This window comes from Prionailurus viverrinus, chromosome A2, assembly GCF_022837055.1.
Source record: "Prionailurus viverrinus isolate Anna chromosome A2, UM_Priviv_1.0, whole genome shotgun sequence".
NCBI lineage: Eukaryota > Metazoa > Chordata > Mammalia > Carnivora > Felidae > Prionailurus > Prionailurus viverrinus.
The window spans coordinates 150,557,802-150,580,046 of NC_062562.1; the positions used below are offsets into that span (position 1 = coordinate 150,557,802).

General features: G+C 41.5%; 1 protein-coding gene across 2 annotated transcripts in view; it reads right to left on the reverse strand.

The window, feature by feature from the left end:
- Positions 1 to 20,685, reverse strand: part of SLC35B4 (solute carrier family 35 member B4) — a 40,544-nt gene extending 19,859 nt beyond the window's left edge. For both annotated transcript variants that reach the window (XM_047850309.1, XM_047850311.1), the window contains exons 1-2: positions 20,430 to 20,685; positions 13,492 to 13,605 (exon numbers count right to left, since the gene is read on the reverse strand). In XM_047850309.1, coding sequence (XP_047706265.1) covers positions 13,492 to 13,605; positions 20,430 to 20,506 — 191 coding nt within the window. In that variant the 5' untranslated portion in view covers positions 20,507 to 20,685. The remainder of the gene's footprint in view (positions 1 to 13,491; positions 13,606 to 20,429) is intronic.
- Between the last annotated feature and the right edge of the window lie 1,560 nt (positions 20,686 to 22,245).

Below are 22,245 nucleotides of genomic sequence, written 5' to 3' on the forward strand. Positions count from 1 at the left end.
ATTATGAACGTGGAGACAAAGAAGACATTCTCATTTTTTTTTAAAGACTTTTTAAAAGTAATCTCTATACCCAGGAGCTGGAACTCACAATCCTGTGATCAAGAGTCATAAGCTCTATCAACTGAGCAAGCCAGGCACCCTGAAAGAAGACATTCTTTTTTTTTTTTTTTTAAGTTTATTTATTTATTTTGAAAGAGACGGAGAGAGCGAGCAGGGGAGGGATAGAGAGAGAGAGAGGGAGAGAAGAGAATCCCAAGCAGGCTCCATGCTGTCAGTACAGAGCCCCAGATGGGGCTTGAACTAACAAATCATGAGACCATGACCTGAGCCAAAACCAAGAGTCAGACGCTTAACCAACCTTAACCAACCGAGCCACCCAGCCGCCCAAAGAAGATACTTATACCTAGATGGGTGTGTCAGTACTTTGATATCATTTAAGGGACAATCCAATTCTTTGAGGAATTAATAGCTGCTCTTGTTTTAGAAATCTAGTCTTTACAAGACCAGAGCTGTGGTTCAAAACTATTCAAAGACTACCAATCCCTTTTGCTAATCCCCAAACCTACCCTATCTCAAAAGTCTTGTAAGTGTAAAACTTCCGACTTTAAGGGAACAAAAATCCTAGTAAGAGAAGCTTTTATTCTTTCTCAGTGCCTTTAAGATGTAAATGTCCAAAGTTCTCCAAGGTCTTCTCTAGGAAATTCTATCTGGTCCATCCCTTTAAAATGCAAATTTCAGAAGCGCCTGGGTGGCTCAGCCGGTTAAGCAGTTAAGCAGTTAAGCGTCCAACTTTCCGCTTAGGTCATGATCTCACGGTTTGTGAGTTCAAGCCCTGCATCTCGCTCTGAGCCTGCGGCCTGCTCTGGATTCTCTGTCTCCCTCTCTCTCTGACCCTCCCCCACTTACACTCTGTGTGTGTGTCTCTCTCAAAAATAAACAAACATTTAAAAAAAATTTTTTAAATGCAAATTTAAATGCAAATGCTGAAAGCTCAGAGCCTGGAGCAGGCATCAGATTCTGTGTCTCCCTCTCTCTGCCCCTCCCCAACTCGCATTGTCTGTCTCTCTGTCTCAAAAATAAAAAAAAAACATTCTTAAAAAATTTTTTTAAAAAGAAAAAAGGAAAAAACAAAAGGAGGAGAGGTTATTTGGAACTCGACTTGCCAAAGAGAAATACAAATCTTAGGTGTCTTCATAAATACTAGAAAAATCTTTAGCTATCTAGACTGATAACCTTATCCCACCTACCAGCAAAACAACTTGGATCTAACTTTTAGAATTAGTAAATTCCGTACCTATTTCACAGCAATACTTTAAAACCTGAAGCTATAAGGGCTCTCTGTCTATATGTTCACGTGTACCTGTATTTACATGCTGTAATTCTGTGCTATTTTCTACTTCTAGATAGTATTGCTAAAATTAATTTGTAAGAGCTCTGTTCAGTTGGTTTGAGGGCAAGCACTTGTAAGGGTTGGGCATTCTAAAATGCTCAGACACTAATCCAAACATATTACAAGTTCACATGGTCTGAAAAGAAATATTCGATATAAAAGCTAGTTTAAGGTTGATGGCTTAATTAAAACAGATACGTCTTTATAGTTAAAACACTACATATAAAACGTCTTCTCCTTGAGCTTACTAGCCAAGTAAGTTCATGTTGTCTCTTATAAGATCTGTCAACAAAAATTAATAGCTTAGGATAATGGCTCACTTTGTCTCATGTTTAATACAGCTTTTACAGGTAATCTAAAAATAGTTACCAGGGCACCTGACTCACTCAGTTGGTAGAACATGCGACTGATCTCAGGGTCAAGTTCAAACCCCACACTGGGCATAGAGCTTACTTAAAAATAATCATAGTTATTAAAGACAAGTAAATTAAACAACATAAAAGTTTATAAATGAGCTTTTCTATGATATTTATGTCTACTTATAGAGTTTTCCCATTTTTTTTTTTTTTTTGGTAAGCTAAAACCTTAAAGTTTTGCTGAGTTAGGTTAAATGATGAGTTAAGCTAAAATCATTAAAAATCTAGATCATTTCTGGAAGTAGAAGTGATGAAGGAGCATAAGGCAAGCGGACACCCTACAAACTATCTCCCCCCACCCCCATCCCTAGGTGGGATATGTTTTATATTCCTCAGGCACTCCTTGCTGCCCAAGAACAAAGCAAAGGACAGAAAACAAATGGTTAAACTGACAGTCTCGGTCAGTTTACAAATACCTTAGTAAATTACAAGAAAAAGGCAATCTTATCAATAGCCTAAACTCCATGAACTCCCTCCTGGTCTCAATGATAATGCTTTCCTAGAGGGAAAAACCACCTTAGCTTGATAACAGCTAGGCCTCCAGTAATTATCTTTAGCATATGGAAAATCCCTTTAAAAAAACCTCCTCTTGACTTAATCTCTCCTAACTCAGCAGTACATAACCCCAGTGCAACAATTTCTGCCCAGGGGTCCTGTCCCATGCTTTATTTAATAAAATCACCTTTTTGCACAGAAGCCGTCTTCAAGAATTCTTTCTTGGCCATCAGCTCTGAACCCCACCATCACTCCAAAACCCCACCAGGAAGATCCTAGGCTCTCCTCATACTAGAAAACTATCAAATCACCCTAAATACTCAGAAATTGACCTGAAGACTAGCAGACGAAGTCCACAACTAAAGGTAGAGAAGAGCCACATCAAAGAAGGTAGGAAGTGTGGATATAAGGTTTGGGAGAGACATGAATCCAGGCCACTACGGTGGGGAAGGAGCTGTGGTCACGGAGAAGGACAAGAGATAGAGTAACACGTGGGAACAGACTAACCCAAACATATTACAAGTTCACATGGTCTGAAAAAAAATATTCGAGATAAAAGCTAGTTTAAGGTTGATGGCTTAATTAAAACAGACCTGTCTTTACAATTACATGGGGAGAGCGTGGGGAAAACGAATCCCCACAGCAACTGGCCCGGACGGTGAGAGGGGCTGAATTTCATGAGTTCTCGCAACCAGGCTTAAAGCCTGGAGTTCTAAAGGTCAGCAGGCTTGGCTCCGACACAGCCCCAAGGCACTGGGCCTGCTCTTAGACCCAAGGCAGGTAAACAGCCTGAGGACATACAGTGATTTGAAGAGTGCCTGGGGCACACAGTGCTGAGGTTAGTTGCTCCTCTGAGACTCGTCCCAGAGAGGCAGCTAACAGAGAGACCCCTCTGGGGGTACAAAGGAACTGGCAGGAGGCTTTCCCTCCCCTGCCCCTCAGCATAAACACAAAACCATGTCCAAGAACCAGCCCAGCAGACACTGGCCACCTAACCTGCTGACAAGGCTGGAACTGCCCCTCCAGGTCCTGCTTGCCTCAGACCCAGCAAGGCGGGCCCCCAGAAGACCAGCCCAAACCCGGGCCCACAGCACCTATCTTCTGACCTGGAAGTTTGGCAGGGCCTTGGTTCCAGCAGCAGTGGCTCATTTCACAAGAAGACCGGAGCACTAGTTAAAGCACACCACATTCAGGCCAGAGACTAAACACTGCCCACAACAGGCAAAGAAAGGCTCTGCAGAGGTCTGAAGAATAAAGCAGTCAGAACACAACAGCGAAGCATGAGCAGCACACATTGGAGAAACTCCCTGAAGCAGCAGGCCCTGGGTAACAGGGGACACTATGCTGTAGGGCACTGCACAACCTCTTCTGCAGAAGGCCAATACCCTCAAGATCAAGAGACATAGCGGACTTTCCTAATACAGAGAAACAGGCAGAGAGACTTAGACAAAATGAAAAGACAGAGGCATCTGTCCCCAAATGACAGGACAAGGCCATGGACAGAAATCTACGTGAAACATATGTAAGTAAGATGCCTGACAAAGAGTTTAAAGCAATGATCATAAAAATACTCTCTAGACTTTAAGATACAGTAATGGAAAGTAACCATGCTGAACAACAGCAACAAAAATATGCAAAACGAGAACAGACTTAGGGAACTCAGTGACCCATTAAACATAAATGCATTTGCATTATAGGATTCGCACAAGAAGAAAGAGAAAAGGGGGTAGAAAATTTATTTGCAGAGATAATATCTGAAAAGTTCTCTAATCTGAGGAAGGAAACATATCCAGATCCAGGAGGCACAGAAAACCCCTAACAAAATCAACAAAGGGAGATCCAGACCAACACATGTTATATTAAAATGGCAAAACACTAATAAAGAAAAATTTTAAAGCAGCAAGAAATAAAATAAAATAAAATAAAATAAAATAAAATAAAATAAAATAGAATAAAATAAGCAAAACAAAAGAAGACAATTACATATAAGGGAAACTCCATAAGGCTATTGGGATTTTTCAGCAGAAACTTTCCAAGCCACAAAGGAGTGGCATAATATATTTAAACTTCTGAATTGGAAAAATATGCAACCAAGAATACTCTATCCAGTAAGGCTATCACTCAGAATAGAGAAAGAGTTTTTCAAACAAAGCAAGAAAACAGGTAATAAAATGGCAATAAATACATATCTATCATAATTACTTTGAATGTGAATGGATTAAATGCTTCAGTCAAAAGACACAGGGTGACAGAATGAATAAAAAAAAAAAAAGACCCCTCTATATGATACTTACAAAAGACTCATTTTAGGCCTAAAGACATCCACACATCAAAAGTGAGGGGATAGAGAAACATTTGTTATGAAAATAGATGTCAAAAGAAAGCTGGAGTAGTAACACTTATGTTGGACAAACTAAACCTTAAAAACAAAGACTGTAAAAAATAAAGACTATAACAAGAAACAAAGAAGAACACTAAGTAATAATAATAATAATAATGACAATCCAACAAGATCTAACAATTGTAAATATTTATGCACCCAACGTGGAGGCACCCAAATATATAAAACAGTTAATAACAAACATAAAAGAACTAATTGATAATAACACAATAATAGTAGGTGATTTTAATACCCACTTATATGAATAAATCATCTAAACAGAAAACCAAACAAGGAAACAATGGCTTTCAATGACACACTGGAACAGATGGATTTAGCAGACATATCCGGAACATTCCAACCTAAAACAGCAAAATACATTCTTTTCAAGTACACATGGAACATTCTCCAGAACAGATCACATATTAAGCCACAATAATAAGCCTCAACAAATTCAAAAAGACTGAAGTCTTACCGTGCATCTTTTCTGACCACAAGGCTATGATACTAGAAGTTAACCACAAGAAAAAATCTGGAAAGACCACAAATTCATGGGGGTTAAATAACATGGTACTAAACAGTGAATGGGTCAATCAGGAAATAAAAGAGGACATTTTAAAAGTACACAAAAACAAGTTAAAATGGAAACACAATGGTTTAAAACCTTTGGGATAGGGCTCCTGAAGTGGCTCATTTAGGTAAGTGGCCGACTTCAGCTCAGGTCATGATCTGGCAGTTCGTAAGTTTGAGCCCCACATCAGGCTCTACACTGACCGCTCAGAGCCTGGAGCTTGCCTCGGAATCTGTGTCTCCTTCTCTCTCTCTGCCCCTCCCCCAAATGTGCACGTGTGCAAGCTCTCTCAAAAATAAACCTTAAAAGAAAACGTAAAAAAATAAATAAAACCTTTGGGATGCAGCAAAGCAGTTCTAAGAAGGAAGGTTTTTTGTTTTTTGTTTTTTTTAAGTTTATTTTTAAGACAGAGAGTGAGTGAGCAAGCTCAGGGGAGGGGCAGAGAGAGAGCAAGAAAGAGAATTCCAAGCAGGCTCTGTGCTGACAGCACAGAGCCCCCATGCAGGGCTCGATCTCACAAACCATGAGATCACAACCTGAGCTGAAATCAAGAGTCAGACGCTTAACCAACTGAGCCACCCAGGTACCCTAAGAAGAAAGTTTATTGCACTACAGGCCTACCTCAAGAAGCAAGGAAAATCTCAACTAAACAACCTACCCTTACATCTAAAGGAGCTAGAAAAAGAACAAATGAAGCCTAAAGCCAGCAGGAAGAATGAAAATAATAAATATTACAGCAGAAAGAAATGATACAGAAACCATATTTATATATATATGTATATATGTATTGTGTGTGTACATGCATATATATACATATATATGTATATATATAAAATAAATCAATGAAACTAGGAGCTGGTTCTTTGAAACAATTAATAAAACTGATAAACCTCTAGCTAGACTTATCAAAAAAAGGAACCAAATAAATCAAATCACAAATGAGAGAGAAAAAATAACAACCAACATGACAGAAATATAAACAATTGTAAGAGAATATTATTAAAAACTATATGCCAACAAATTGGACAACCTAGGAAAAAATGAATACCTAGAAACTTGTAAGTTACCAAAACTGAAACAGGAAGAAATAGAAAACCGGAACAGACTAATACAAGAAACTGAATCAGTAATAAAAAAATCTCCCAATAAACAAAAGTCCAGGACCAGACGGCTTTACAGGTGAATTCTACCAAACATTTAAAGAAGAGTTAATACATAGTCTTCTCAAACTGCTCCAAAAAAAAAAAGGAAGGGAAGGAAAATTCCAAATTCATTCTATGAGGCCAGCATTACCCTGATACCAAAACCAGATAAAGACACCACACACAAAAAAAAGAAAAAAGACAGAGAGAGAGAGAGAGAGAGAGAGACAATGAACTATAGGCCAACATCTCTAATGAACACCGATGCAAAAATCCTCAACAAAAATACTAGCAAACTGAATCCAACAATACATTAAAAAAAATCATTCACCAGGATCAAGTAAGACTCATTCTTGGTTTGCAAGGGTAGTTCAATATTCACAAATCAATCAACATGATACATCACATCAATAAGAGAAAGGATGAGAACCATACAATCATTTCAATAGATGCAGAGAAAGCATTTGACAAAGTACAACATCTATTCATGATAAAAACTCTCAACAAAGTAGGTGTGGAGGGAACACACCTCAACATAATAAACGTCATATATGAAAAGCCCACAGCTACAACCATCATTAATTAGGAAAAACTGAGAACTTTTCCCCTAAGATCAGGAACAAGATAAGGATATCCTTCCCACTCCTTTTATTCAACTTAGTATTGGAAGTCCTAGCCACAGCAATTAGACAACAAAAAGAAAAAAAGCATCCAAAGCGATAAGGAAGAAGTAAAATGTTCACTATTCGTAGATGACATGATATTCTATACACAAAACCCTAAAAGACTCCATCAAAACGTTGCTGGAACTAATACATGAATTCTGTAAAGTCTGAGGATACAAAATCAATCTATAAGAAATCTACTGCATTTCTATACAACAACAATGAAGCAGCAGAATGAAAAATTAAGAAAACAATCCCATATACAATTGCAGCAAAAGTAATAGGATATCTAGGAATAAACTTAACTAAAGAAGTGAAAGACCAGTATTCTAAAAACTATAAAGAAATTTGGAAATGACACAAAGAAACGAAAAGACATTCCGTGCTCATGGACTGGAAGAAAAAATATTGTTATAATATCAATACTACCCAAAGTAATCTACACATTCAATCTACACATTCAATGCAATCCCTATCAAAATACGAAGAACATTTTTCACAAAACTAGAATTAACAATCCTGAAATTTGTATGGAACCACAAAAGACCCCTAATAGCCAAAACAATCTTGAAAAAGAAAAGTAAAGCTGGAGGCATCACCACAACTCCAGACTTCAAATTATGTTACAAAGTTATAGTAATGAAAACAGTAGGATACTGGTACAAAAACAGACACAGAGATCAGTGGAACAGAACAGAAAATCCAGAAATGGACCCACAATTATATGGTCGACTAATCTTTGACAAAGCTGGAAAGACCATCCAATGGAAAAAAGAGTCTCTTCAACAAATGGTGTTGGGAGAACTCGACAGCAACATGCAAAAGAATGAAACTAGGCCACTTTCTTACACCAGACACAAAAATAAATTCAAAATGGATCAAGGCCCTAAATGTGAGATCAGAAACCATAAAAATCCTAGATGAGAGCACAGGCAGTAACTTCTCTGACGCTCACTGTAGCAGCTTTTTTCTAGACAGGTTCCCCAAGGCAAGGGAAACAAAAGCAAAAATAAACTATTGGCACTACATCAAAATAAAAAGCTTCTGCACAGCAAAGGAATCAGTCAACAAAACTAAAAGGCAATCTATGGAATGAGAGAAGATATTTGCGAATGACATATCTGAAAAAGGGTTAGTATACAAAATACATAAAGAACTTATAAAACTCAACAGCAAAAAACAAATAATCCAATTAAAAAATTAAAAAATAGGCAAAAGACATGAACAGACATTTTTTTCCAAGGAAGACATACAGACGGCCAACGGACAATGAAAAGATGCTCAGTGTCACTGATCATCAGGGAAATGGAAATCAAAACTACAATGAGATATCACCTCACACCTGTTAGAAAGGCTAGTCAACAATGCAAGAAACAAAGGTGTTGGCAAAGATGTGGAGAGAAAGGAACGCTCTTGCACAGTTGGTGGGAATGCAAACTGGTGTAGCCACTGTGGAAGACAATAGGGAGGCTCCTCAAAAAGTTAAACACAGAATTATTCTACGATCCAGTAATTAAACTATTTACCCAAGGAATACAAAAACACTAACTCAGAGGGATACATGCACCCTGATGTTTACGGAATTATTTATAATAGCGAAGATATGGAAGCAGCCCAAGTGTCCATCAGTTGATGAATAAAGAATAAAAAAGAATGAAAATCTTTTCAGCCATAAAAAAGAATGAAATCTTGCCATTTACAACAACATGGGTGGAACTAGAGGATATAATGCTAAGCAAAGTCAGTCAGAGAGAGAACAATACCATATGATTTCACTCCCTTTGGGAGGGAGAGAGAAAAACCAAGAAGCAGACTCTTAACTTCAGAGAACAAACTGATGGTTATCAGAGGGGTGGGGGGGGTGAAGGATGGGTGAAGTAGGTGATGGGGGCTAAGGAGTGCACTGGTCATGAGGAGTACCTGGTGATCCACAGAACTGCTGAATCACCATACTGTACGTGAAAAATTACTGTAACGCTGTATGTTAACTAACTGGAATTAAAAACTTTCACAAGATCTAGATCATTTCCAAATAAGACAAAATACTAAAACATTAATTACTAAACATAAGTTTCTCTAATTTTGGCCTCTTATTGCAGAGAAACTAAAAGATATGTGGATGTTAATACTGCATTGGAAAATTTTTAAAGGCATACGCTTTTAAAATTTTGAAATGTATTCAATTCTAATCAATGTATGTAATTAAAGCTACTAAAAATAATCAAAATAAAAAATAAATAAAAATAATAAGGAAAACATTTCTGTGTGGCAGGAAAGTAGGATGTGTTTTCAGGAGAAAAAGGTATGAGAAACGGAGATCATGTAGCTGGGGCACAGGCGTGCACAAGCGCATGCGTGGCTCTGGGGGTCCCAAACAGACCAGGTTCGGCCACTGGCCACTGAGGGAATCCAAAGGCAGAGAGACGAGGGGTGGTGGCACGAGGAATTTATTTCAGTGATGCCAAGGGCAGGAAGACAGGGGACTAGCATCTGAGAGACTATCTCCGAAGTGCTGAAAATACTCTCAGGTTTATATAAAGAAAATGTGGGCAAAGTGGGTGAGTACGTGCAGGTGGGCAGAGGGAGTCAAACTGGCCACTATCTTGGAGTCAATCATGGGCGGGGTCTTGCTGGTTCCGGAGGGTCCTTACTGCTTGAGGGGGCAGTTTCAGTTCCCTTCATGGGACACTGCGCCCTGGATCTTCAGCCTGAGCCAAGAGACAAGCTAGAGAGAAGAACCCAGCTAGAATTTGAGGTCAAAATGGAGTCAGCAGAAGTTCTCTTTCAATACAGTTTTTGTTAAGGGGAAAGGAAGTCGTTTTGTCCTAAAACCAGGCTGGTTGTTTAAAGAGAAAAGAAAAAACATAGGACAAAATTGGAACGTAGGGGGAAAAAAGTTGTAGGTTTGCAGAAAAAAGAATCTTTAAACAGGAATTTTCATGTGTGGTCAAGCTGGTTAAGATGAAAATAAATGTATTTTAAAAAATGAGTTTTGGGGGTGCCTCTGTGGCTCAACTGGGGTATGTGTTGGACTCTTGATTTCCACTTACGTCATGATCTCAAGGTTTGTGAGATCAAGGCCAGTGTGGAGCATGGAGCCTGCTTGAGATTGTCTCTCCCCCTCTCTCTCTGCCCCTCCCCTGCTCTCTCTCTCAAAATAAATAAATAAACATTAAAAAAAGGAGTTATAAGCTGGCACTAAATAAGAATTTGGTTTTCTTTCTGTTAAAAGGACAAAGTTTTCTTGGGCTTTTGATCTGATTTAGGTAAGACTAAAAACTTATTTTAAGTATTGGGTTTCATAATCATCTGTGATCTTATTTAGGGAAGTGCTTTAAAACCTTTTTAAAAAATATTTTTGTCTAACTTCCTAAATGAAGTCCTTTTCACTTAGAATATTTCAAAGCACTTGCTAAATGAATTAGGTTTATTTGATATGTATATTACATGGAAAGCATTGTCAAAAAAGTAACACTAAGCCTTTATGTCCTATTTGTAAGACTGTGGCACATGTGAATAAAGTCTATTCCCCTCACTGCCAGACTAATGTCCTTGTAACTTGGCAACCTCTGATATTTAAACAACCTTTTATTTCAGGATAAACAATCTCCCTGCGCACCTAACTTTTCACAAACAAAATTAGAATCTCATTGTCAACTCCCCTAAATTGACACTGCTGAGTTAAAGAGCGCCTACCAGAAGATATTCATGATTTATAATTCACTCCTTTTGACAGGTCCCTGTTTCCCTGATTAGGGATAGATGCATGAGGCTATGATAAAGAACTGCTCCTTAATTCTTAAAATTACTGCAAAAACCTGTTAAAACAACAGCAGCTCAACAAATATCCTTAAACTCTCTAGCCAAAGCTCTCCCTGATAATGGAATAATTCTTAATTATCTATTGGCTGACCAAAGAGGTGTCCATGCTGTGGCAAACACCACCAGCTATGCCTAGACTGACACTTCTGGGGACACTGAAACTCAATTATGTAAGATCGCTTGGCTTAAGAAGGTGACTCTTTCCAAAGGGTCTTTCTTTGACTTATTTGATTTTGATCGGTTTGGGTCTTGGGGACCACGGCTCTAAAGTGCACTCCATATACTGGGATTTATCCTGCTTATAGTAATGATAATCATCTCCCTGCTGCACTGTATTCTTTCAAAAGCTTTAAATGCATATAGGCGCTAACCACCAAGCAAATGATCTCCCTAAGACTGGAACATCTAAGGAACAAAGAAAATAACCGATTTAAGGAGCATGAAGCTGTGACCTGTGAATATCATAGAGGTTAAGACCTATGGATACCACAAAAAGGGAAAAACCAAAACTTCAAGAACTTTAGAGCGGTAACTGAGAGTGATGCTAATGCCTTAAATTTTTATCACATATCTCAGCTAAGCTGACAGTCTGATCAAAAGGCGGTAATTTGTTAAAAGAAAACGGCAGGCCCAAAATGGTGCCACTTAGGTTATGAACCCAAGTCAGTAAACGGAGACCTAATTCCTAACCCAACTGCAATTTCAACCCTCCACTCCTTCCCACCCCCCGGAATATAACCTTTTATCGGCCAAGATAGAATTTCCTGGCCAATACTAGGGAATTTTCTGATAGACCCCTTCTCCCCTTAAGAGACAACCTTGCCTAAATGATTCATATCTTGCTAATAAATTCCTTTCTTCTTCTTTAATGTCCTCTGCCTTTAAAAGCCTTTCTCTTCTTCAGCTGAGTGGAGTTCCCCTCTACTTGCTAGATGTGATAAGGCCTGATTCATGAATCATTTAATAAAACCAATCAGATCTTCACATTTACTTAGTTGAATTTTTTTTTAACACTGGGAACAGCTATTTTCACAGTTTCTAAATAATATACTATTGGTGACTTCACAAGGTTTCTTGCCAAATTTTCTTAGTCCTATCTTGAAAGGATGCCATTTGGAGATAAAGAGAGTTCATCAAGGTCTTTTAGGATAGTGAATTCCAACTATTCCACATTGCTGTCTACATAGCACAGCCTAGAAATTGCTCCTGGCAATGAAGGACATGCCCATGATGTCAAGATTTTGATGGTAGCTTCTTCTCAGATAGAAAATAAAACAGCCAGCACAATGGACACACGTGGAAGTATGACTGTTAGGGCAAGACCCTGGGGGGCCTCAAAAGGCAGGTTAGGCAGCTAGGCTCCCCTCTGAGCCTACTGGTGACCCCTGAGTGCTTGGGGGAGGTGGGGGGCGGTGTCACAATACAATGGTAGGAAATCAAAATACAGGGATGCAGGGGTGGGAGACAAGAGGCCGGCCAGCTAGGGCACCATTTATAAAAGCTAATGATGAGGGTGAACGTGTTCCTGAACTGTGCTAGTGGCAGCCAGAATGGAAAGAGATAGTGGGAGGAAAGGGGAAAGGGTCAGAGGAATCAAAAATGCTGGGGCTCCTGCTGGGATAGAAATGTTGGTCTCAGGAGCAGAAAGTTTTATGTTGATATTAAAGCCAATGGAAAACAATGTGTTCAAGAATACTTAGCATTGCACTGGGAAACTCAGAAGTACAATATTAGTAACAAAATTCAGCCAGATTCTCTACAGCAGACTACTCAGGAATGCTGCAAAAGAATACCAACAAGGATGAGCCTTAACTAGTCCTCTGATACATTCACACCAGAAAACCCCTGCCAAAGGAATTTAGTAACAGGATTCTACTACAGACTGACAACTGGATGCATTACATTTTTACCTCAAGTCCGTCTCAGCGAGAATGCTGAATTTCCAACACGCTGTTCATTAGAAGAGCTGTCCTGTTTCCTATTTGACCCCATTGAGTACAGTCATGCAAATGTGGACAAAGGGGTGGAGGTCTGGAATTAACAATTTTGCCTTAGCTTACCCTTCATTTTCTTTTAATTGAGGGGAAGTTCATGAAACACAAAATCAACCATTCTGAAGTGAATAATTCGGTAGCGTTCAGTATTCACAAGGCTGCGTAACCACCATTTCTGTTTATTCCCCAAACCCCGTCATTTTTAAAAAGGAACAATAATACCACTCTTAGTGTATCTGATAACTTTACCAACATGAGGATAGCATAACTATTAAAAATAAATCTGTGGTCACACTAAGCCTTTAACCAACCATATACTACACACACACACACACACACACACACACACACACACACACACAGTGTTGTCTCCATCGTAATTCATTTTCTGCATTTAATATGTTGTGAAACTACAAGAGTTTTATTCTAAAAATAGTCTCCCTGTAGTTTCACAACATATTAAATGCAGAAAATGAATTACCCTTATTATTCTTCTAATACCTTTGACACAGATCTTATGCACGGATGCCTCATTCTCCTTTATCTAGGTACCAGAAAAGTTCTGAACTTCTTTAAAAAAAAAACAAAGGCGAAAAGAGACTTCAATGTGCCATACCTGATTGGGATGGCTGGCCGCTTCCTTCCCAAATCAGCTTCAAAGAGGAAGCCTTCCACGGCAATAAATAAAAACTGTGCAAATGTCACAATGTTCCCACATCCTGGATGCTTCCTGTGTAGTAAATGACAAAAAGGTAAATAAGGTACAAAAAGCTGAGATAAAGGGCACCAACACTTGTTATACTGATAGTTCAGAATAACAGGGAGGCCTGATTTCCATTACCCACTGTGCTTTATCTCCGGTTTCACAGCCCGTGGATCACACACAACCATCAACAGAGCTCACAGAGAAGAGTGTCAAGGTTTCTTATTTCACTCTTCCTTGGTTGTAGCAGGCCACGAGTAAGAAGCACTCTGATGCATTCATGCTTAGGACCACGATACAACTTTCCTGGTAAGCTGGAGGAAGTGCTCGTATGTGGGATCCTCAGTGAAGCACAAGGACTTTAGGCAGGATCCCAGTCAGCTTGAGCAGCAAAGTCCAGCACAGAAATACGCCGAGGTCTCCGGGAACGTTCACGTAGCCTCCCGACCAGGAACCACGGAGACTACCATTAATGGAAGACATGCACCCGCTTTGGTGACAGGGCCACCACCTTAGATAAGGTCCCCAAGGGACAACTGGTTCTTGGGGCGGAGAGATTCATACTCTTTTTCTAAGTATCAAGCACAGATATGCATACAGCACATGAACCGGTATCTAATGCATCTGTGGAGGGGTGATCAGGAAGAAAATGTCTACAGACAAAGGATCTCTGGCCAGAGTAAGGAGAGATAAGGAGCAAAATGAAGAAAAGACTGAAGAACACTCCTATCATCTACCGTTCCCCACAACTCTTAACACAGATCTATCAGGTACTTGACAGATGGTGAAACTGAATCGAACCTCTTCAGGGATCCATGCAAGGGTTGAGCAATGTTCCACAGTGACTGTTAGGAACATATTTATAAGACAGAAAAAAAAAAAAATCCTTCTGACCTCCCTCTTGAAACACTCTGCAAAAACTGGTCACTTAAAAGGCCTGTGGTTTTGAGTCTGTCTTCTATTAGGTTCTGCTCAGTCACTGGAAGAAGTACAAAGCGAACTGTTGTCTTTGTTTCTGTGAAGCTTCCAGATTTCTCATATGACCAGTACTTTTCAGGCTTCATATTCTGTGTTCTCATCTTGACCAATGACATTTATTTACCAGAGGCTAGTGAGTAGAGGGATTCTTGTATTGCAAATGTACTATCACACTGAAAATAATGCTATTTAGGGGCGCCTGGGTGGCTCAGTCGGTTGAGCGGCCGACCTCAGCTCGGGTCATGATCTCACAGTCTGTGAGTTCAAGCCCCGCGTCGGGCTCTGTGCTGACAGCTCAGAGCCCGGGGCCTGTTCCAGATTCTGTGTCTCCCTCTCTCTCTGACCCTCCCCCGTTCATGCTCTGTCTCTCTCTGTCTCAAAAATAAGTAAATGTTAAAAAAAAAAAAAAATTAAAAAAAAAATAATGCTATGTATTAAAAACAACCCCAATTCTCTCTTGGTGGTGTTAAGATTAAACTGCAGTGCCAAGGAGACAAGCTCTTAAATATGCCCATCAGGCGTAAAAGGGACAACTCAACATGAGCCTCTCCCGTGCAGAGCTCTGCTTACCATCTGGAACAGAACCCCTGTTCCTCTTCGGTCTCTACTGCCTGTGGAGCTGTCCCTGAAAATGACTGCTTTATGTTCAACCATCTCTTTTAGCATTTACGTTCAAGGGACAGGGATAAACGCGGCACAAAACCATAAATAATCACGTAAGACACCTACCTCCCTTGAAGAGCTAATTAGAACCATTAGCCGACATAGGGGTGACGGGAGAAGGTACTTCAGTTCTAGATAGTTCCTGGCACGGTTCTGGTTCAACTCAGGCTAGGCTGCTCTTTATTTTTTTAAACATTTATTTATTTTTGAGACAGAGAGAGACAGAGCATGAACGGGGGAGGGGCAGAGAGAGAGGGAGACACAGAATCGGAAACAGGCTCCAGGCTCTGAGCCATCAGCCCAGAGCCCGACTCGGGGCTCGAACTCACGGACCGCGAGATCGTGACCTGGCTGAAGTCGGATGCTTAACCGGCTGCGCCACCCAGGCGCCCCTAGGCTGCTCTTTAAAACCCCATGTGCCTGAGAAGCCTCACCGCTCCCCACCCCCCCCAGGTCCACTCAGACTGCTGTGGGGTAGGGCCCTGGAACCCGGACTTTTCAAAGCTTTCCACTTGATTCTGGTGGGCAGCCAGAGCTGAGAACCACTAGTGTAGGTCTAGGGAGAGGGCGGAAGATGTGGGGGGAGGTTTGTGTGTGTGTGTGTGTGTGTGTGTGTGTGTGTGTACCCACCCATGTAAGATGTGCGGGTAATTCTCATATGCTCTCACAGAGTTGAGAACCACTGTAGTCCACGGTGGTTAAAAGAACACAATGGCTGGGGCGCTGGGTGGCTCAGTTGGTTAAGCGTCGGACTTCGGCTCAGGTCATGATCTCACAGTTTGGGAGTTCAAGCCCCGCATCGGGCTCTGTGCTGACAGCTCAGAGCCTGCAGCCTGCTTTGGATTCTGTGCCTCCCTCTCTCTCTCTCTGCCCCTCCCCTGCTCAGGCTCTGTCTCTCTAAGATAAATTTAAAAAAAAAAAAAAAGGAAAAAAAAAAAAAGCACACAATGACATGTAGGATCCAGGTCTCTACCACTTACTGTGTGAGAGGAGAAGTTTATTCCCCTAAGTCTTGTTTCCTTATTTTTAAAATGGGAACAGTATTAGTTCCTATCTCACCTCACTAGTTTATTGTAGACAAGCCAGTCCCTGAAAAGTACTTAATAGCGCGCCACAGAGGCAAAAAGGCCCTAGGATCTCGCACACTGAAGGCCTTCAATCAAAGTATAGTTAACTCTTCTAAAAAGGCATTTATCTTGACCAATTTTTCTCACTTATAAAAATGCAAGTGATACAGTTTTCAGTTTGTAGCGAGGATCCAATGAGAGAATATATATCAAGTGCCAAACACAAGACTTCGCCCAAAAGGGGCTCCTCAAGCTTCCTCGCTTCCTCCTGTTTCCTTTTTACCAACAGATTAGGTCATTTCCATTAAAGAACAATTACGGAGGGGTGCCTGGGTGGCTCCGTTGGTTAAGCCCTCGACTTCAGCTCAGGTCACCATCTTGTGGTTCGTGGGTCTGAGCCCTGCCTCAGGCTCTCTGCCGTCAGCACAAAGCCCGCTGCTGATCCTGTCTCCCCCTCTGCCCTTCCCCCTTTCCCACTCTCTCTCAAAATAAATAAATAAACATTAAAAAACAAAAGGACAATTATGAAGAACCTATTATGTGTCAAATATGGTGCTAGGGAGCTCCCAATGTGAAGACCTGATCCCTGAGCCCTTAAGGATGTGACAACGTACTGAGGAAGCCAAACATGGAATCTGAAAACAGTAAGCACCTGATGCCACACAGAGAAGGTCAGAGGACCGCCCGTGTCCAATTCGTCTTCGCGCCCCTACTCTCTGGGCACAACATCTGGCCTTCACTCAAGGAGCTGAAGGGGAGGGTGCCTCCCTTTAAGCAAATAGGACCTAAAATAGTAGTACTGTATGAAAGATAAAAAGAAACCATTTATTTCAAAAAATGATTCACAAGTGTATTCCTCACAGGACCTTTGAAAATGCATAATGATTTTTTTTTTTTTTTAATTTTTTTTAAAAATTTTTTTTTTCAACGTTTTTTACTTATTTTTGGGACAGAGAGAGACAGAGCATGAACGGGGGAGGGGCAGAGAGAGAGGGAGACACAGAATCAGAAACAGGCTCCAGGCTCCGAGCCATCAGCCCAGAGACTGACGCGGGGCTCGAACTCACGGACCGCGAGATCGTGACCTGGCTGAAGTCGGACGCTTAACCGACTGCGCCACCCAGGCGCCCCAAAATGCATAATGATTTTTAATGTTATCTTTATTTTACAGAGGTAGTTATTATTACGCCCATTTCATTGCTAAGGGCACTGAGGGCCACGTGGCACTGACTCAGGTAAGTCTCCCAGAGCCACATGGCACATAAATGATGCGTGCAGACTCCCTTAAATTATTGCTTACAATTCAGTGGTTTCTCGTATATTTAAAACTGTGCAGCCATTACCATTTTAGGGCATTTCCAAAAGAAATCCCATACCCTCCCCCTATCCCCTGACAACCCTATTCTACTTCGTCTCTATCTCCATAGGATTTTTAAAGCTCCCTAATGTACTCACATAATTAATTTTTTTTTAAAAATCAACAGTGTTTTCGGGAACACACCGCTGCCAGTGGAACTATTTGTTTTAACTTGAATAATTCATTTTTTTTTTTCATTTTAAAACTTCAGCATTAAAAACTTGGATCCTTTTCCCTAAATCACTTGTTCTCTTGGACTTTATTCCTTAGAAATTATAATCACCAACTGCAAACAGTTTCTCTTACTTTGAATTCTCTTTGGCAAGAATTCAAATTTTGACTTCAAAGATGAGCAACTCCAAAGGGAAAGAAATCTACGCCTTTCGTATTTCTTATTCTAGATTTAGGAAACTTCCTTACTTGAGTCAACGTTACGCACTTGATCGTAAAATCAAATGGAAAAAAGAAAATGTTTCAGATTGTTCTCCCGACGTAAGGCACGCAATACCTTGCCTGGCTAGTTAGCTGATATGGGCGCATCCTGTTTCCAAGCTCTTTCAGGAGGGAGATGAAGGCATCCATTCATTACTTCACATCTGTTCTGTACACTGCATGGAGCTTTTTATTTTAGTATAGGTCCCAATTATAGATATAAAAATCAGAAAGAAAAACCTAAATTTATTTTCCAATTTGGGGAAGATGGATAAAGACGCTTGCTTCTTCCTACAGGTCACTCTAGCTTTTCATGTGTATTTAGTGTTCTAGTTGCCTCTTTATTAGGGCACATAATGGTTCCAAGGAAGCCATAGGAGAAGCAGAGTTCCTGCTCTATAAAAATTTATGAGCTTTCCTCCGTGATGTCCCAAGATAAAGTCAAAAGTGATGAGGAGGCCAAATCCACAAAGAACCATAAAGGCCATCTGGTTCAACCAGCTCTCATTTTATTGATCTTTGGCATGGTAAGTCGTGAGTTGCCCAAGCAAATCAGGAAAAAGCTGCTACTCAGCCTGATGTATGCCACCCACTACATTAACAAATGTACCCCTCACAGCTTGATGAAAACCCACTGCTGTACTGCAAAGAGCCAGATTTATAAAAAAGGCTAAAGGAGGAGGATTTGTTTATAAATTATTCAGACTGTTCTACATAGAAGCTCCTACAATTCACAGAAGCAGTAGATTTATCCACGGCTTTTCATGAGCAGCTCATAAAGCAAGGTTTACCTGTACTGAAAGTTTAGAAGGGGAAGGTCGGTGTGCTTCAGGCGCTTTGCACGTGCATCTCATTCAATCCTTCAAAACCCTGTGGGTCTGGCAGAGCGACCACCAGCCTTTTGAAGTTCAAAGAACAGACTCGGGAGATGAAGTAATTTAGCCGAGAGCTCACAGTTAGTCAAGAGGACCTTCAGTTGCTACGTACTCTGAAGTCACACAGCCTTTGGTAGGATTTAACTTAATGACATATTCAACACAACTATTACACTATTATTCTCTGACTTTCATTTCCATGGCTGGCCTGATTTTATCATCTTAACATTTTTAAGTCAATTTCCGAAGTGATCTTACTTTGAAGTTTGTAAGACTAACAACCGGCTACATTTTTTCTTTCCATTTTTAAACCTCTCTCCACCTACTCCCCAAAGAAGTGACAGATCTTTATCAACACTTTCTGCATAAAATTTCAAGCTCTTTAACAGCAAAAATTAACCCACACCGTAAGTAAACTGCTTCAGAATGATGTATCAATGGGATCATGAAAATAAAATACATTTCCAGTAGCCTTCACGTGAGAAACTGACCAAAATTCTGTGGGACGCTCAAGTTCAAAAATAACAGAGGGGCTGCAGACGGTACTAGACTAGAGTTTAGGTATCCTGGATTCTAGTTCTGGTTCTGTCACTTAAATTTACAGTAAAAGACCATCGACCTTCTTGGGACCTGTCTCACTTTCAGTAAAAGAGATTATAACTTCTGACCTATTTGGCACACAAGATTGTTCGGATGATCAGTAGAGATGTCCAGATTCAGAAATATGGCCACAGATATTATTTTATTTTACAGGCGGAAAAGGGAGACCCCAGAACCAAGACTTGAGATTTTTTTAATGCTGAGCCTTTTCTAGTCTACCTGTTATCTTTTCTGTAACAACAGTTTCCATCCACTGAACTTTACGCACTACTGAGTATCGAGTGCCACCTCAATAAAGCCAACCTGGTTTCCTTTTGGGAACGTGTCATAATCATTCTGAAAGTTACGCTTCCAAATGCATGCTTCTCAATTTAAAGACTGTAACATCTTAGAGCTGGAATTCCTCTCTCCGGTCAAGGGGACGGGCTCTCTGAAAAAAAATCCACTCTACTACATCGCTGGGAGGTGTGCTGGGTCGAGTGCTCCCAGCCATCTCTAAAGCCAATAAAACAAACGTTTTGGGGAGCCACATTAAAGAAACTTTCTTTGCAGGGCGTACAAAATCAGACTGCTTTAGAAGTCAAAAAGCTTTGCCCAAGTCAAACGCGTGGCATTAACGGAATCGAGAAGAGGTGGAAGAAACCTGGGTTCTGCCACGAGCTTCCTGCCGACTTTGGACCCGTCACGAGAAAAACTGCAGGCTTCGGTCCCCAGTGCGTGAGGACGGCACCCGGGGCGCTCCCCTCCGAGGGATGCTGTGAAGCTGGTGGACGGGACAGCGGGCAGCGCGCGGGACCACGGGGCAGCCGACTCCGCTGGCCGTGCTAGCCGGGCCCCCGCGCGCCGCCAGCGGGGGTGCGGCCCGCGAAGGTCACTTACCGGGCCAGGAGCTCTAGGAAGATCACGTTACTGCAGCAGCCTGCGAACACCAGGCCCACCGCGAACGCCGGGCGCATGACCGGTGCGGGGGAAGGAGAGCGAGCGCGCACAAGCAGGCGCCCGCTTACACCGCCACCCTAAGAAGCCCGGCTACTGCGTTCGCCGCGGCACAGAACATCCCCACCGCCCTGCAGCGCTGCTCTCCTCCGGGGCCACCACCGACGCTGCCAGCCGAGGAGCTGTAGTTCGCAGTCGGCTCCGGCCCCATTCATCCGAGGGGGTGTCCCGGTCCCGGCCAGACTACACATCCCAGGATGCCGCGCGTCCTTACGCCTGGCTGACGTTCCCGCCTCAAGGGTCTTCCGCCAGAGAAGAGAGCGGGAGGAGACGCCCGTCATGCCTAGCGCGGTAGGAGGACGCGGGGCTTGCTGGGAAGTGAAGTTCCAATGCTGTCAACGTGGTTTCTCGCCAGGCCTCCCAGGCTCAGGAAGGGATTCGACCATCGCTGTAACAACAAACTCAAAGCTGATGGCACTAGAACTACAGACCTGTGATTAATTGATTGTCAGAAGCGTTACCACCTGAAACAATTCTCCTGAATTGAGTGAAAGTAGAAATCCCTGTGAACTTACTTGTCTACGAATAGAAACTTGGCTGAGCCCCTAATCATCTCCGCTATCCCAGGCAACTTTGAGCCTGAGTCTCATCCTAGCTAAAGATGGGAACGGTAATGCCTATCTTACCTGGTTGTTGTGAGGCGCCACAATCACATCACCTGTGGATCTTGTTTAAATGCAGACTATGATTCCCTAGAACTGTGGTGTTTCCTGAGATTCTGCGTTTCTAGTATGTTCCCAGGTCACGCTGATGCTACTGGTCTGTGGACCACGCTTGGAAGAACAGACACCCATAAAACAGATGACTCTGGAGACCCCTCTATCCCACCCCTCCCATTGGTTCAGGGACTTTCTGCCAGCCAACCTGTCTTTAGTCTCCTCCTTCCTCATAGCTTGTGATTGTTCTCAAACTTATTTTTGTTGTTCATTTTGCCATCAGATATCTTTAAAGAGTAATCTAAATGCATAGTTGCTGCTTTTGACTCCGATCAAAGCGAGATTATTGAAAGTAGTCTCATTCAGACCTCTCTAATAACCTCCTAATTGTCAAAGCCATACACCACGGGCTTAGTTTACTTGACGTTGCAGTGGCTTTTGACAATGAAAACTCCATCTTCTTGACATTCTCTTGTCCATCTGCTTACAAGACATGGGTCTCCTGTTTCTCTTGCTACTTCTCTGACTTATGTCTTTCAGTTTTGTTTGCAGGCTTTTCCTCCTCTGCCCCAAGTCTTCCGAAATTCCATGATGTGTCCCTCTTCTGGTAGCGCTAAACGCTTTCTATTGGTGATCGCATCTCTAATTTCAACCATCATTACATGTAACTGTGAGCCTGTGTGTGTATATGTGTACATGTTCAGCTCCAATTTCCTATGTGCCTTAAATAAAACTGCTTATTTGACTTCTTCACCAATATATCCTTGTAAACCCTTCAGCTTAAGCATGTACACAGTTCATTATCTATGTCCCATAAAGCCCCTTATTTCTATTATGGACATTGTCCACACCTATTCTCTTTGGGCAAAAACGTGAAAGGTTTTCACAGTCTTCCTCTCCCTCCCACCACACATTTATTTGATCTCTACGTCCTGTCAATTCTGCCTCACAAGTATCTCCAGGTTCCAGACTCTCCATCCAATGATCCTCCTGTAAAAACCTTTGAACACATCTTGGTACCTTCAGCCTCTGTCTTCTTCAAC